The 18,018-nt window shown below is 35.5% G+C and overlaps 1 protein-coding gene across 3 annotated transcripts in view; it reads right to left on the bottom strand.

Moving 5' to 3' along the window:
- Nucleotides 1-632: 632 nt before the first annotated feature.
- The window catches only part of LOC136031516 (uncharacterized), a 335,648-nt gene continuing 318,262 nt past the window's right edge, over nt 633-18,018 (bottom strand). For all 3 annotated transcript variants that reach the window (XM_065711185.1, XM_065711186.1, XM_065711184.1), the window contains exon 9: nt 633-2,911. In XM_065711185.1, the coding sequence (XP_065567257.1) occupies nt 2,692-2,911 (220 nt within the window). In that variant the 3' untranslated portion in view covers nt 633-2,691. The remainder of the gene's footprint in view (nt 2,912-18,018) is intronic.

Raw genomic sequence — 18,018 nt, 5'->3', positions numbered from 1 at the left:
TTTGGCAAAATTAGAGGAATCTTTTTAGCATTTCATTTGCCGCTAGATAAAAGCTTTCAATCAAATAAGAATAGGGCTAACAGAAATTTTCTTACTTAATTCGAGAAAAAACGAGATTTGATAGCAGCAGTAATGCACTTTAAATTATAAACAGTAAGTATATGCGTCAATCCGAATGCATTGCATTACTGTTAATAAATATTGACTTTAGCTAGCAAATATATGACATGCAGTATCTAATAGCTAGTTTGCAGTTTTTTCTCACGGAAACAAAAGTTTCATATTCATAAAAATTAAAGCTCAACAACACCAACAATAATGCTTTTGACAATAAAACACAGGATAATTTAAAGTTATTACCACAGGCCTACTATATAAATCAAGTATTTTTGAATCGAAGTTATAGCTGACATTATACCTTTTTTAGGCATTTGCAAACATTTTATTATTAGTTGTAGTTATGACAAATTTGACTCAAATTGAGTCTCGTAAAAACCTTAAATAAGAAAACTTAGGTAATAGATTCAGATATCCTTGACAGTAAATGGACTCTGAGTAAAAATTTAAAACAATGAAAATTTAAAGAATTGATTTTTTAGACAGTTCAATAAGTTGCTTGTTTTGATACTGAGTGCTCCATTTGTAATTTATTGAATAATTATAGTTACATAGGTACAATGATAAGTTATTTTTTTTAATATACATTATATTTCAGGTCATATAAAGCACTCCCCTTCGTTTTCAGTGGGCTTTTTTTGGTAATCGTTCTTTCGCCTAAGAGCTAAACGGCTAGACACCCTTGCCAACCTGAACCGCGTTTCCGCAATTAAAGCCCTAAAATTGCCAGTTTTCCATCCCTACGTTATCCAGTTTCATTAACTTTCTATTTCTTATTGTTGAGTTCATAAGTATCATTCATATCTCAGTAAATTTCAATTACGGCTTTTTAAAAAACAATTTTTTATGCATAATTATAATGTAATTATAATTTAAAAAATTATTGACAGGGCTAAACTATTTTTAGGGAAGGGATACGTTTCTTATTCAATAAGATGGGTAAATTTACGGGTAAACTTCCTAATATTAAGGGCAAGTGGAAAGTTATTCCCTATTAAAAAAAGATAGTGGGTCTTAATTTTTGGTCACTAAACGAGACTGATACGGCTAGGCTTAAACATCTCGTCGTGGAGACCAAGTGACTTTTAAGCTTGAAGGAGGGTGAATTAAAGGTTAATGATATTAATTTCATTATTCTTTGGTTACTTTCTGTCTCCAGACTGTATCAAAAGATGATGTTTTCATTGATAGTGTTCAGAATATTAACATGTTGATTTTACTTGTCAATCTTTGTGGTTTTTGTATCCATTAACAACTATCTTTGACTCAAATCCGGTTCCTAATTTAGAAGTTGAGACTTTATCTTCTGGTCTATTTAACTTATCACTTCACATATTAAGTTTTGCGTATTGTTGAATTGTTTGTTGAAAGGTTTGTGGTGCCGATTAGGTCGTACTGTTGGCTTTATAAATATTTCTTTTTCTTTGTCCTGCATTATTTTCTAATTTATTTTTGCCACCCCCTCGGACAAGCTTTTACTTCTCGGGGTGGCTGTTATTACTGTTTTGTATTGGTTTAATAATAAATGTTTTCTCTCTCTAAAATAGCTCCTGTGTTTACAGTTTATGACTATTTGAGTCATCGAAATATATTCGATGACTAATTATTTTATCTATACAGTAACATATTAATACAAAATATAATGTCTGTTTTTATGGATATAGCTTAGCGATTGAACTCTTGATAAGCATCGTTAAAAGCTGCAACCAACCTGGCAGCGTTTAAACTTACCATCTTACCATGAAAACTTTGTTTCTGATTAATCAATTTGTATTGTGTTGCTATTAAGGATGTCGAGTGACAGTTCATTTATTAAATAAAGAGTAGTCATGTTTGTAACGGGTCTTTCTTCAGGTCAACATGTCCCATAAGCTGATCTTCAGTTTTGAAAGACGAATTAGAATTGATTAGAACAACTATTACATCACTAACGAAAAAAAAGATATTGTAAACGAATCATTTGAAGCAAAAGAACTAAGGTACCGAGATATAGAGTATAAACAGCTAAAATATTCCATTTAACACTTGATTTTTACGAAAAATAATTTTGAACCCATGAGGATGTATATAGGCTCTTCAAATCTCAAGAAGTTTCACTAAAAAACGAAAATAAAGAAGAAAAACGAGAAGTTAGACTTGGAATATTCACAAGGGCCTGATCTCGGGCCCCACCAGAGAAAAGTAAGGGCCTAATTGCAAGGAGCGAAGGTCTAAACCCCGTTCAAGCGAAGAAAACTTCACTTTAAAATGCTGTTTATAAGTCTGTATAAATTTTAGGTCCACGTTCTTAATCAATACACATCGAAAGGTGAGTACTGATCGAATCTTCTCAAGAAGGAACTAGAAGACTTATGGAGGGGGGAGTCTTATGGATAAAAAAATTTATTCTCAAGACATTATAGAATTGTTCTGAGGGGTCCTTAAGATCATTTCTAAAAAATGTAATCGGATTACAATACAACTTAGCACCAGGTCAACATGAAAGGAATACCTACGGGATATTTATGGTCTGATTTATGGAAGCAAAACGAGCAATATCCGACAACACTGTCTTATTAGCAAACGGCTTAAACGCTATAAGCACTGGTCTATCACTGGATAAAGAAGACAAATGTGCTCTGCACCTTTGATGGGAAGTTTGTTCAATGAGTAATGTCTTATCATCTCAGGTATTGTTTGGAATGGCTTGCTAAATTGTCCTAAAACAAAGTGTTCAACACTTATGTCACAAGGGCCAATATTTTGTGTCACCGAGGTCCGTTGTATTCTCATGTGCATAAATCCTCTGGCACTCCTAAAATAGAAATATTAATAAAAAAATAGAAATTACCAATAAAAACATAAAGAGGTATGGGCTAATGAAACGAATTAATATTTACAGTAAAATTAAAGTTAAATACGTCTTTTCGACACCTTGATTATCCCATCGCAATCTACTCGTGTGAAACATGGACGCTAAAGGTGTATGACCAGGATCAACTCGCAGCGTTTTGAAAATATATGTCTACCACATCGCCAGGATCACCATTCTTCATCAAATCTCAACCCTCAAACTAACTGATCACTTTAAATCCAACAACCCTCACCAAGATCCAGCCAAAACAACTTCTGTGGCTTGGTCAGGTCTAACGGACGAGTTAGTTCAGTCCCCCAAAAACCTGCAAATTCATATATATCGCCCTCGTGGTTCTTCCTAAAGAGGCGGGAGGAAAAGTTCGTGCCTCATTGCCTTTTAGAATTTCTTCTTCCAACAGAAGACGGCAAGGCATACATTAGGCAAAACCACGCCGTTACAAAGAAAGAGACTTTCAAGAACGGATGTAACTTAAGTCAAGTGTGAGATCATATTTTCGACTGAGAGACAGAGTTGCCAGCCGGTGAAAAAAACACTATATTCTTAAAAAATCAATAAATCAGCACATAAATCATTAGATTATTGAAGAAATCACGAAATCAGCCAAAAACCACTAGAATTATAATACTCTTTATCAATGTAATTAAGAGTTAATTTGTTTCTTTACCATATTTCATGCCGGCGCACCTATAGAGAGGAGGTAAAATTACCCCTCACCCTTCTAGATAGGAAAAACATCTTTAGATTGGGGTTTTTTTCTCAAGCGAAAATTAAATTTGAAAGTTGAAAAATGCTTTTTCGCATCTTTATGCAGAGAATAGAAAAAAAATCCTTGCTTCTTCCCTGTGTTTTCCTGAATTGGTACCTTCGGCCTATCCCTCGATATGTGAAAATTGGTTGTCAGTGGTCTAATCGGAAGATTTTTGTTATTTTTTTTTCTTATCCCAATCAAAACCCCAGTTTTCTCCCCAACAAAAATTGAAAATATGCTCTCTTTACTCTAGCTGAATTAGGATAATTACCAGGACACAATGGACAAGTTGAGAGAATATGGCTTGGGCTTTTTTGATTCTGTTCTGTACGTCAAGGTCACAGTCCCCACGAGAGTCTATTAGCGAGCCAAAATAAGTGAAGCTTTTGACTTTTTCCAGTTCCTGCCCGTGAAGCACAAGCTGGTAATCCGACTGTATATTTAGGTCCATGACTTTAGTTCTGACCGTATTGATCTTCATACCCGGTAGCTAAGAGAAATATGCTATTTCATTTAGCATCTTTAGGACAGATACTGGGATTATTACTGACGCCTTCCAATCAGACGGGAAGGTCTTCTTCTCCCATATCAGACTCAAGAAGGGTTCTAGCTGTTCCAATAAAACTTGCGATGATGCCTTGGAAACCCCAGGAGGTGAACCACCTTCACCAGGCCACTAATTAGTTTATAGCCGTTTAATTGCATTTAGTATTTCTGAAGTTAAAGTTGGAGCCATGTCAATTTCATACGGTGGTTTTTCAGCTGTTGGTGGCAGTATCATCGTATTTTATCATCGTATCGTATTTGCCCATCTGTATTTTGATTATGCAGGTTTTTGAAGTTATTCCTCAAGTGATCAAGTTTACCTTGCACGTCAGGAATCGTATTACCCTGATTGTGTTTTAAGGGGCCAGTGATAGGGAACTTTTTTCCGGTTATTTCTTTGAGTGTTCTATACAACCTTCTTGTGTCATTATTTCTAGCTGCTTTTTCCTATCTAGAGCAACTTCATTCCAAAAAAACTGGCTGTCCTGACCTTAGGTGGTTTTAATCTGTTTACGTAATGACATTTTTTTTTTACTGCGGTTCATGCGTTTGATGCATGTCGTCTAGCCTCAGTTAGTTTCATAGTTTTTTCTGAAACTTATTTTTTTATCAGCTTTGCAGGAGCATAGCAGATAACTTCGGCAGCCACCTTTCCAGTGGTATCCCGGAATTGTTTCCAAAGGGTGGTGGGACCTTTATCACAGTGTGTAAGGCTTGCGAACTGTTTCTGTAACTTCAGACACTAACTGACTTTTCAGCTTTTCCACGTCTAACTTCCTTTTTGGGGGTCACCTCTTCCTCACACTCAACTTCAGGAGTATCTTTACACCTACAAGCGTTTGATCACTTCCAGTTTTAGATCCCGTGCATGCTCCTCTTTAAGCTCAATAATCAATGACTGAGAAGTACCAACGCTTACGGATCAATATATAGTCAATTGGGACAGCTGTGGAGCCATTACTTGAGCACCAAATTATCCTTTGAGAAGGTTTGTGTTGGAACATGGTATTGGTGATGGTAAGGCTATGGGACCTAACAAACTTGAGTAGTCTATCCCCATTGGAGCAGCGCTATCCATAAGTGAACCAACCAACGATATCGCGAACAATGGGGTCTTTTGGATAAACATGGGAGCTCCAATACCTGTTACAATCAAGAAGTATAGTTTGGGGCATTTCTGCATCGTAATCCACGATGCATCAGCGAAGAAGGAGTCCTTATCACCATCCGTCGCCACTCTTGTTGGTGCGTAGACAGCAATGATAGAGATTTTGGATAGTCTTCCTTTCAGTCATAGCCTGGCTATTCTGTGGTTCACTGGATCCCATGAAAGAAGAGCATTTTGTGCATGGTGACCAATCATAAAGCCGAATACATGGCTACCGGATCCATCATAAGAATCAGAGTTAAAGAATAGGTACAAGTTTTCGGAATTACGGGCTGGTACGCTTTCTTCAGACACCACAATCAATTTTGTCAAAGACAGACAAAGAATGTCCACTTGTTAGCGATTTGTTTCCATAGCCATTACTAGCCTTGTTGATTTTCCCTTCACAGATCTCACATTCCAGCTATAAACCCGGAATTCAGCCTTCTATAGATTTATTTAACTGGGGATAGCCCTCTCACTTTTCGATCTCACCGCTATTCCAAAGAGCGTGACTGCGTCGCTTGAAACCGAGGGCGCCGTAGCAGGCAAATCATTTCTGGGAGCACACATTTCTTTATAAATGTTTCATGGGAATTTTCTTGAGCAAGAGTTCCCCAGACCCCTGGCATCCCGACAGGATTGAGGCAGCCCTTTACATTATAGAAAGTAAAAAACCATAAATATGAATAAAAAAATTTGACCTGAGCAAACGTTGTGAAATAGCAAGTATAGAACATTTTTGTAATTTTGAGATTAACTAGGTTCGCCTATCATTTTGATGATAACGCTCTGGGATCTATGTCTCAAATAATGCGAAATGATAAGTTTCACAGGCGGTTTATTTCATAAGTGTTAATCTAAAATATATTAGGTGGACCACTATTATGCGTTTTTTCATCAATTAGCCTTCTGTATGATATATTCTGTTGGATTATGAATCTACGCACTCTAGATTTAGGAAAAAATCACTAGTTTAAAAAAAAATTCACTATAAATCACTAGCCAGAAAAAAAATCACTAGGCAAAATGAAAAATCACTAGAAATAGTGATGAATCACTAGGGGTGAAAGGGGACTAAGGGAAGAAAATTTTAAGAAATACTAGGGTGTTCCCTATGGTAAAGAGTCATATGCTTTCAAAGTATTATGATTTATCTCATAACAGATAGATAGTTAAGGAAACACTGCCCCAGGAGAATGCAGCTCAGTAAACCTATGGTGTCTTTATCACTTTTTCTCGTATTTTCAAGGTCCATGATAAGTTTTTCAAAAATTAAGCCAAGCCGAATACTTTGCGGTGGAGGTATAAGGGACATGGTGCCCTCCCCCTAAAAATAGAAATTCATAAAATATGGGCTAAAAGGAAGAAAATTCCCGAAACTTAAAAACTAAGATTTGTAACAATCTTCGTACCTGTTGTAAATTCTTGGTTGCTGCCCACATACCCCCTCCAAACAATAAATTTCAACGGATTGTCAAGAGTTAAGGAAAACACACCAGAGGTACATACATATGGCGTCGAAAGAGTCAATGTTTTTTTTCATCCATTTAGCAAAAAAAAAGAAGAAAATTATTGAAACTTAAAAAACAGGGTTTACAACTGTCTTCGTACCTATCGTAATTTTGGTTGCAGCCCCTCCCCCAAATAATAACTTTTAGCAGATTTTCAGGGCTTTAAAGAAAACACGCTAGCAATAAATACATATGAGGACGCAGAAAGTCTCTGGTTTTCTGCCTTTAACGAAAAAAAAATCTTTTGCAAGAGAAATCCATAAAACAAAATCGACAAGATAAACCAAAATCGGTCCAAAGACATGCGTATCCCCTTCTCAGTTCTGGCCTCTCTTCTGCCTAGGGCATAGTCTTGAATAGGCCAAAATCTCAGGCCAAATTTTAATAAAATTTCCGTCTATTAACAGAACTGCACCCTTACTTTATTTTAATAAAAATAAAATCTTTAGCCCTTATTGTGCCCGGAAGAATATCTTGATTAGTGCTCCCAACCCCTCCTCCTTGTCTTCCAAAAATTTTCAGGCCAAATTAAAAAATAAGTTTTCATTTATTGACAAAATTTCCCCAATTGTACCCTCTGCTTTATTTTAATAAAAGTGAAATTTAAAAAAATAAAAAAGGAATTATAATCGTTAGATTATATATTCGAAATTTTGCGCCTTAAAATATTTGCACCCAGGGCAAGTTCCCCCTCTACTCCTTTAAACTAATTCTACGCCTTCCACCCCCCTAGCTACGCTAGAGGGTTTAGCTACGCTAGCTACGTCTAGCCCTCTTCCCTGTTGGAGCAAAAAAAAAATATTGAAATTTTACATACTGCTGCTTTACAACTAATCCAATTTCACATCAAATACATTTCATTACCAACTTTTGGTTGAACATCCAGGGGCGACGTTGATTTAGACGAATTAATGATTGAACTGGTTATCAAAGGAGTGCCCAATTTAGAGCCTCCTAATGGCAATTATTCATAGCTTAATTTTAAACTCTGTCGAAACAGTGATACAAAAGTAATTTTGGCCAAAGTGAATTAAGGAAATTACAAAATTAAATGAAGAGCTGATTCAGTGCCAGGAACACGATATTAATTATACAAATAATACACTCAGGGACTACGTACTCTTTGCAGCACGTTTGCACACAGTTTAGCTACCAACTCAGTGTAAGAGAGCAGCTAAAAGTTTGGGAAAATTACTTTTTAAATAAAATTAAAATAATCTCAGCAGTGACATTATAGGGGAAAAAAATTCGCTGTGATTTTACCAGTTTAAAACATTTCAAAATTGCAGAGGATAATAAATATGGTCAATATCGGAAGTTAATTGGAAACTTAAATAAATGGAATGAAAATTCTTATCTCATTCAAGATTTAAAACTGTTAATAATGATATGTTTTAATTTTAATTGAGATCTATGTAATTCTTGCCCTTTTTAAATTATTGCACCCAACCAGGAAAGAGCACACTTCTAGGGAAGTTCTTACAGTACCCCAAATTTTTCGAGGTTTCCCTGGATTTTACCAGAAAAAATTGGTTGTCCAACCCCCCTCAAAAAAAAATTCATGTATAAGTTCGTTTATTTACGAGCGCTACTATTCGGAATGATATCGGGGAGCCCCATTTTCTTACGAAAAAAAATGGGAAGACCCCGAAAAATCTGGGGATAACGGAAGTACTGCTTTGGAGATACGAAGATGAAATTATGAAGGTTATTTTAGATAGGATTTAGTAAATATTTCTATAAAGTCACAGAATATGGTTTTTGCCATCAGTATCACAGTAAAATTATTGTAGCCAAAATCTTGCTAAAAAGGGTTCGAGCAGGAGTATCATTAGTGGGAGGGAAGGGTCTATATCCTTCTCTACTTATTTTGCATTTTTACGTTGAAAAAAATACTACCTCCCCCAAAAAATGAAAACCAAGAATCGCTACGAAAATACATTTATTGCTAAACTAAATTGATTATCAGGCTACTTAAGTTTTCGAATATATAGAAAGTAGAGTTGGGTTATGTAAATCAATGTATTCCAGATTTTGAACCTTCAACCTCTGACATTGTGCATAGTATACTATACCATTTTCCCACAAGATTCATTTAAACCACACCCAGTAGCGTTTCCTAAATAAAACAAAATTAATTTTATGTGCTTCAACCTTTTTTCAATGCATCCGAGCTTTCATCTGACTTTTGTCCAGTCTATTCTAGGCCAAAAACTGGCAATCCAACCTTGTTTCCTTTAATTATTCACGTTTCATTATTATATTTCATTTTTTTTCTGCTTCTTTTTCTTGTCAATAAAATAGGAGACTTAGAATACGGTAGTCAAAGAAGACAATGCTATGCATCGGGGTGGTCTATGTAACAACCGCCTTCGTAAATAGGGTATCATGGGGCATTGGGATGTAAAGCAAAATTTGGAACATTTATACAGTCAAGAAACTATAAAGGTAAAAAAGTGTATGATTTCAGCTGAGTGGAGGGGGTGATCAAGCCTGAGTAGGACCATGGCTCTTCATTTTTTTTGAAAAAAATGACAAAGTGTTATTGAAAAAAATAGTATATTCTTTGTTCGTCAAAGGAATCGAAGAAGAAAATTAGAAAATAAAAATAGAATAGAAAAAAGAGAGATAATAGGAAAAGTAAAGAAGTTATTTTATTCTATTTGTCCATCGGAATTAACCCTGCTTCAAAACAAACATTCCAAATGAATTAATCCTGCAATAAATTATTTTGGTTATGCTAAACAGAATGGAGGAAATCCAGAAGCTACTTTTCATCCCCTAACGCCCCCACCGTATATCAATGTCAATTAATATGACTAATTAAAAAACATCAGTAAGATCCTAAATTTGCTTTAACACAGGGCTTCTCAACCGGATTCCTCAACAAATTCAGCTTTTATTAGAGGACGTTGATTACAAGTCATCACTTTCAAAGATTGATCTAGTGGACGTTTTGTAAAAATAAAACACTTTGTTTTGAATATATTTTATGCGTGCGTACGAATCCCACCGACAATTTGCGAATCACATCGACACTTTACAAATCACACCTTGGAAAAACTGCCATTGAAATGGAGAAAAAAAAAACTTTCCCTTTCTTCATTCTTTTTCTAGCTTAAAAACGATTATTTTTGTAAAGACGCGGGAGAATATATTAGCTTCAATCCACACGAGCACTGAAATGCGAAATACCCCAACAGTTGACCTCCATCTTGAGCTCAAATTTCTGCCATCTTCCATCTTCCACAGGTTACGAACTTCCTTCTCACGGAATCAGTACTGTTTTCTCCATTCTTCAAAATCTTTTGGTAACCAAAGCCGCTTGTCAGGTAGTAGATGTTTAGTAAAAGCCTGCTTCCATTTTGGTTCGAAGTTTTTAGATGTTCTTCCACAAGATACCAAATTCCTCCACTAGAAACCAACCCAGTGTTCTGCCTTACATGTCGCACTCTAAAATCTTTTTTATACCCCCCCCCCAAAGTAAATTGATAGTCTTCATGTGCCCTATTCATTCTAGTCGATAGTCTTCACTGCCAGCATTCCACAAAGACTCATAACATCCTGCCAAACAACAAAACGGACTTATAAAACACCTATTACCTGTCAAAGCGGCAAGAACGACTGCAGTTTTAGCATTTTCACAGCTTGAATCCACCATGCAATATAAGTTAAGGCTCCCATATTTTATTTCCAAATAAGGCAGCAATTTATATTTTATTCTTATAAAGTGACTTGATTACATTATTCAGATAATATTTTAGAGATTTTAGATAGGGTATTCCTTTTTGACCGTCCATCTGGGCCCCGAAGAAAAACAAGCCGTCCCCGAGTGGAGTGGAAAGATCTCATAAGAAAGAAAATTTCTTTTTACACCCTCCCTCTTTACAATATAGAATTAAGTATGGTTCTGAAGCGTGGGTGCTCGAAAAAGAAGAATTTGCTAGATGTTATCCAGAGAAATTGCCAACGGATTATTTTGGTTACCCGACTGACTGACATTATTTCAAACTGTAAGCCGTCCTTATCTTGCAACTGGTTAAGACCAAATGAAAAGCAGACGGTATTATTGAGAACTTAAAATAGCTAATCTGAAACATGGTTACGGAAAATATCTTAAGATTTTTGGATATTGAACAACTTAAGAAAACAAGAGCTAAGAGCTCATATGGCACTTGCGACGAGGTCGGAAGAGCCAAGAGCCAAGAGCTCATATTGTATGAGCTCTGGCAAAATTCTAAGAATCAATAAATTGATTTAAAAGGAAAATTAGAGGCTTAATGCCGGTCAGGATTTAAAATAAGAGCTCTGAGTCACGAGGTCCTTCTAAATATCAAAATTCATTAAGATCTAACCACCCACTCGTAAATTAAAAATAAATCAATTTTATTAATTTTTCCTCTCCCTTCAGCCCCCCAGATGGTCAAAACGAGGAAAAAGACCTTATCAAGTCAATTTGTGCAGCTCCCTTACACACCTACCAATTTTCATCGTCCTAGCACGTCCAGTAGCACCAAACTCGCCAAAGCACTGAACCCCAACCCTTAACTCCCCCAAAGAGGGCGTATCCAAACTGGCTACGTCAATCACGTATCTACGACATTTATAGGCGTTTTCCAAGATTTCCGATTTCCCCCTCCAACTACCTCCAATGTCAACAGATCTGGTCGGGATTTGAAATAAGAACTCTGAGACATAGGTTCCTTCTAAATATCAAATTTTATTAAGACACCCGTTCTTAAGGTAAAAATACCTCGATTTTTCTAATTTTTCCAAATTAATAAACCCCAGCTCCCCTAAAGAGAACCGATCCGTTCCAATTATGTCAATCACGTATCTATAACTTGTGCTTATTCTCCCCATCAAATTTCATCCCGATCTCTCCACTCTAAGCGTTTCCCAAGATTTCCAGTTCCCCCTCCAACTTCCCACAATGTCACCGGATTTAGTGGGATTTAAAATGAGATTTCTAAAGCACAACATGCTTCTAAATATCAAATTTCATTAAGATCTGATCAAAAGTTCGTAAGTTACAAATACCTCATTTTTCTAATTTTTCCGAATCCCCCCCCCCCTAACTCAAACGAAGAGAACGGATTCGGCCCATTTGTGTCAATCACGTATCTTGGACTTGTGCTCATTCTTCCCACTAAGTTTCATCCTGATCTCTCCGCTTTAAGCGTTTTCCAACATTTCCCCCCCCCCCCACAATGACGCTGGATCCGGTCGGAATTAAAAATAAGAGATCTTAATTATTACGAGGTCCTTCTAAATATGAAATTTCATTAGGATCCGATCACTCCTTCGTAAGTTAAAAACACCTCATTTTTTCCAATTTTTTTTAGAATTAACCCTTCTCTCCTCCCAACTCCCCCAAAGAGAGCGGATCCATTCCGGTTATGTCAATCACGTATCTAGGACTTGTGAATATTTTCCCCACCAAGTTTCATTCCGATCCCTCCACTATAAGCGTTTTCAAAGATTTTAGGCCCCCTCCAAACTTCCCCGATGTCACCAGATCCGGTCAAGATTTAAAATAAGAGCTCTGAGACATGATATCCTTCCAAAAATCAAATTTCATTAATATCCGATCACTCTTTCGTAAGTTAAAAATACCTCATTTTTTCTAATTGTTCCGATTTAACCGTCCCCCCACTCCTTCCAGATGGTCAAATTGGGGAAAAGACAATTTCTAAGTTAATCTTGTCTGGTTCCTGATATGCCTGCCAAATTTCATTGTCCTAGCTTATCAGGAAGTGCCTAAACTAGCAAAACCGGGACAGACCGACAGATAGACAGACCGACAGAATTTGCAATCGCTATATGTCACTTGGTAGATACCAAATGCCATAAATATACCAGGAAACGTTTTACTTCAAGAAAAATAGCTAAAACTTCCTTTGTGAAAAGTTAAAAATGGCCTAGAGGCCCTAGCGTGTTTCCAAAAATAAAGTTTAAACTTCAGAGTTCAGAAATTCAAATGACAGACTAACGGTATTCTACAGTTTCATCGCTCGCACTTACTTGAAAAATATCGATAAAGAAATGAGGAAATTTTTTTTCCAGGAAGCAATTTCATTAACCCAACGACTCTTCAAACTGTTTCGGGAAAAAGCCCAAGCATGTTTTCAAATATTGAATTTCTTTAATAGCTTGATTCAGTTTTTTTGACACTCCCCATTCTCTCTAGGTCTTTTTTATTTCCTACATTGTTTTGAAATTGACTGTCAAATTTTATTTGCTTTCGAATCTAATTGCGTGCAATATCTGGGATTGCATGCCACAGCAAAAAGCCGATTGTTTGTGAGATATTCATTCGTTTAACACTGTTACAAACTAGTTTTCTTCTCTTCTTTAGATGTCACCAGAGCAAGAAAGAGCTCTGCTCAGAGTCAGATCTTTTCCCTCTTTCGGAAAGGTTTTCATAAATTGCAAATATCCACAGGATTTTCCACTTCTATTTTTGTATAATAGTTAATTTTTACTGAATGTTATTGTTTCTCTCGTTGCACCCCTAAAAACGGAGTCTTTTGGTGAGTTTCTGTTTGTACATTTTGTTTCTTGCATGTTGTTGCAATAGTGAACCAAAAATAACAAATACTACCCTAGGAATCCCTAACTTGGCTACCCAGGGATATCAGATGAATTTTCCGTAAAGTTATCTCAAAATCTTTAAGAAGTGTCTTCAGGCCTGAAATTTCCTTCTGGTTTTTGACTTGGGGCTTTGGACCCGGCTCAGAACGTTATTTCCACTAGAAAATAACAAATGCTACCCCATAAAAATACATTTTAAATACTAGATTTAGAACAAGTTAAAAGTACCAAATAGTTTGGTAAATAAACGCCCCTGAATCAACTGATTTATCTCCCCCATGGACACGTAGAGTTACTCAATTGTTACAATATCGCACTAAAGACAAGCACAAAAGCTCAATAATAGTTCCAATAAAATGCTCAATATAGCCCAAGATAGCCTCATGCTTTTCAGATATAGCCCCATACATCACCCCTTTGATAGACTTTTAATCTTTGCCAGTTTTTTTCGAGGTAAACATTGCAACCAATCTCTTTAAGCTAGTGTTTGGAGCCCAGTAGAATTATCATTCTCGAAGATACAGTAAAGAGTGATATCTGTAATGTCAGTCTTCTTGAAGATAAACTGTATCATCCTTCTGAATCCTCCATCTCTGACGATTTTACAGTCGATGAAAACAAATAGAAAAAGATTCTAAATACCAACAAAACGTTGGTTGATGTCCAGTAAGGATTGGTTGAATGAAAGAAGAACGAAAGATTTGCACCTAAGATTGTGAATCCTCAAACCAATTAAGATGAAAAGGTAAGCAATAAAAAAGTAATAAAACTGTCGTAAAGTAATTAACAATGACTCGACAGTCTAGGACCATCTACTAATCGTAAATTAAACAGGAATAGACACGCATTTTACTGAAGATTTTTTATATATCGCTTGAAAAATTCTATACAATGAAAACTATTAAATCAATTGCAATTTTCGGTATTCGTGTATTATATGCCACTTATGTGCTTCATATAAGTAGAACTTAAAGAACCGGTTCTGAACAAGCAGAAAGAATGTGACACAGTAGGGTTCCGCAAATTGGAGAAATATACGGCATCGAGGTACATCCCGCCACCATCTGAAATCATGTGTAGCGGAGTGTATATGGCGTGCAGAAGTGAGGTCAGAAGGCAGAGATCCTGTAAACGTGATTCTTAATGACAACAATACGTTCTGGGTGGCCTGCATTCTATAAGTTTTTCTGTAGTCTCCACAATTTTGTTAATAAAGTATTTTATTAATACCATTTGCAGGATGTACCGAGGTACATCCCGTCACCACCTGAAATCATATGTAGCGGAGTCTATATGGCGTGCAGATGTGAGGTCAGAAGGCAGAGATCCTGTATACGCGAATCTTAATAACATCAATACGTTCCGGGTGGCCTGCATTCTATACGTTTTCCTGTAGTTTCCATAATTTTGTTAATAAAGTATTTTATTTCCATCGTGTTTTGTGATATTTCATTAGGATTGATTGTCAAAGAAAGAGGTTTTAATTATATGAAGCACTTGAGTGGCGTATAATACACAACTACTGAATTTCCTAAGTTAAAAATTATTTTATAAAGATTATTACTGTCACAATTGCCAGTTTTCTAGATTAACACTGAAACCAAACCATCTTAGGGCGTTTTTTTTTTTTTACTTTTGCCCATTTTCACTGATGGACTTTTTTTTTATTGTTATTATTTTAGCCACAGAATAGTTCAGTTTCGTCTTTATATTAAGTATTTTTGTATGAAATTAGAGAATAGTTTAGTAAGGTACTTTGTAATATCACTTAGGACTGATACTTTCAAAATAAGTTTCTAGTATGTCAAGCAGTTCTCCAGACTTATCTAAAATGCTTACACAAGTTTCTATAATGTCTTTAAATAAGCTTGTAATAATGAAACATTTTACAAAATGGGTTTTAGAATTGTCTTATCTTCACCAGTCTTAATTTCTAAATTTATAAATCTAAGCCACTAAATTTCCAATTCCCTAATTTCTCTTCTTAATTTCTAAATACGTCATTTTTTGGGCATCCAGCTATTTTCCCTTCTTTCTTTTATTATTCTATAAACTTGGGAATATTAACAGAAAATTAAGCACAAGTCCAACTCTAATGGGTAATGCCATATTGTGTAGGTGTCCCAGATGGTTACTTTTACTTTACTAAAATATTATTATTACATTTTATTTGAAAAATTTTAACCAATATAAGTTAAATTAGAAAGCTTTTCAGAAAATGCACCAAAATCTTTGAAAAACAAAGGTTGCCAATATCAGACAGTTCGTGGTAACGAACTACAAGTAATGAGCGACTCGGCCCAATAGTAACCAAAGCCCTTAAAACGGAAACTCAATATCAACAGATACATCAAAAGAATTTGCTTTTTATGCTAATTCCAAATATATAAAGTTCAATAAAATTTAATGTTACCCATCAAAAGCTAAAAGAGTGATGAAATTTGCCTGATTTTCGAAAAGTGGGGAAAACCCCCCAAAGTCATCCAACCTTGAGGAAAATTATGCCATCAGATTCAGCGTATCAGAGAACCCTCTTGTAGAAGTTTTAAGCTCCTGTCTACAAAAATGTGGAGTTTTGTATTTTTAGGCAGAAGAAAGATCACGGATACGTGTTTATTTGTTTTTTGTTTGCTTGTTTTTCCTGGGGGTGGTCGTATAAAACCAACTGTCATATAAGATAAGGAGACAGCTTATTCAAACGGAAATAAAAAGTTTTTTGCCCTTCTCAAGTTACCAAAAAGATATGAGGGGACCTAGCCTCCGCTTCCGACACCCATTTTTTCCCTCAAAGGCATCCAATCAAAAGATAGCCATTTGATTCGGCATAGTCGAAAGGTCCATTAACTATGGTTTTGTTGATAACATAACCGTCATTAGCACTTGAAGAAACGGCTGTAAGTCACGAAAGATTTTCGGGGTGATTTTCTATAGGAAAGGGGGAATTTTCCACCAAGAGAATTTTTCGTGGGGAAGAAAATTTTCGGTGGAATTTTACTGTTGGTGGGGGGATTTCCCAGCATGGTTTGAAAAACATACAAGTAAGGAGCAACATTAAAAAATAAAAACAAACAGAAATTATTCTGTATATGAGGGGGGGGGAGACTGCCTCTTCTTCAGTCTTCGCTCTTTCCACTAAAGTGACTATTTGTCCTGATTCCTTAGGAAATACTACTCAAAGACAAGGGTCCTTGATTATAATGAGAAGTACTTTTAAAGAGCTTTAAGACTTTAGAGAAAAGTGCTAGGATTGAGGAAGAGGCAGCCCCCCCCTCATATACAGAATAATTTTTGTTTGTATTGCGGTTTAATTTTTCTTCTTACTTTTAGTTGAAAAAACCTGTTTTTTATTTCTTTACTAGATGAATAGGTCGTTTTTTTGTTTATGTAAAAAATGGGCATACAAAAAAAAAATAACATTTAAAGAACCTGACAGTGGCATATGTGTTAAACCCAAATATACTGACAAAAGAGGAACACCTATGGAGGGTAGGGAAAAACTACTAGGAGAAAAATAACTGCTGCCCCCCTAATTTGTTGCGACCTCAATAAGACGGACTATATTAGATATAGTTCTTTTACAAATCGTTCCCAAAGCTCTTGGGAAAGCCAGGAAATTACCGATACCAAAAAGATACCATAAAGTTAGCTCCAGGGTTGTATTAAAGGTCTATTTTATTGCCATAAAAACAGTAATTTCCCAGGACTCAAAGTAACTTCACCTAGGGAATAGTCCCGAATAAAAACAAAATAACTTTCAGGAGCTGTATGTCTAAATATATAATTAATGTGAAATGAAATGAAAAACGGTAACTTCCTAGGACTAAGGAATGTTAAAATAATAAACATTTTAAATAAGCAGTCACGTGAAATCCAGCGGAATAAATGAGGGTTATATATCCGATTTTTAAGCATTAAATTTACAACTAATCAATTAATACAAAGCGGAGATTAATAATATTATAAACATTAATAACACAATTAATAATCAATTACACAATTTAAAAAAGGGCACGTTAATCTTGGCCCCCTCCATATTTTAGGGATTTTATGTACTTTTTACCTTTGGTGCTAGACCATCATGTAAGGATTACCTCCCATTCAAAGACATGTTTGTGCAAGTAAATGAAGTAGTCCTTCCTAATAAATAAATGTTTGGAATATTTTAATATCGGATTTTTTTTTCTTTTCTCTTTTCCCTTCTTTTAAAGTTATTATCTAGATAGAGTCTTTCAAAGAAACGTAAAGAGCCGTATTAAAACCTAAAACAAGCAGAAATAAAGTCATATAATGGTTCAATTTGAAACTAAGAGAAATTACTATCAATGAATAAATTAAATTCAAAATGAATGGAAATTACCAAGAAAAAAGAAATGAAACCGAAACGGAAATTAATTAAAATTGATAATCAGATCGAACACGAGGATGGCAGATACTGCTATGAATGAATAGACTAATGCTAAAATATATGTCTTCTTTTCTAATAACGGAAATTAAA

The sequence above is a fragment of the Artemia franciscana genome, chromosome 9 (genome assembly GCF_032884065.1).
Source record: "Artemia franciscana chromosome 9, ASM3288406v1, whole genome shotgun sequence".
NCBI lineage: Eukaryota > Metazoa > Arthropoda > Branchiopoda > Anostraca > Artemiidae > Artemia > Artemia franciscana.
The sequence above is the reverse complement of the archived record's forward strand: the minus strand, read 5'-3'. Positions and strand labels throughout refer to the sequence as shown.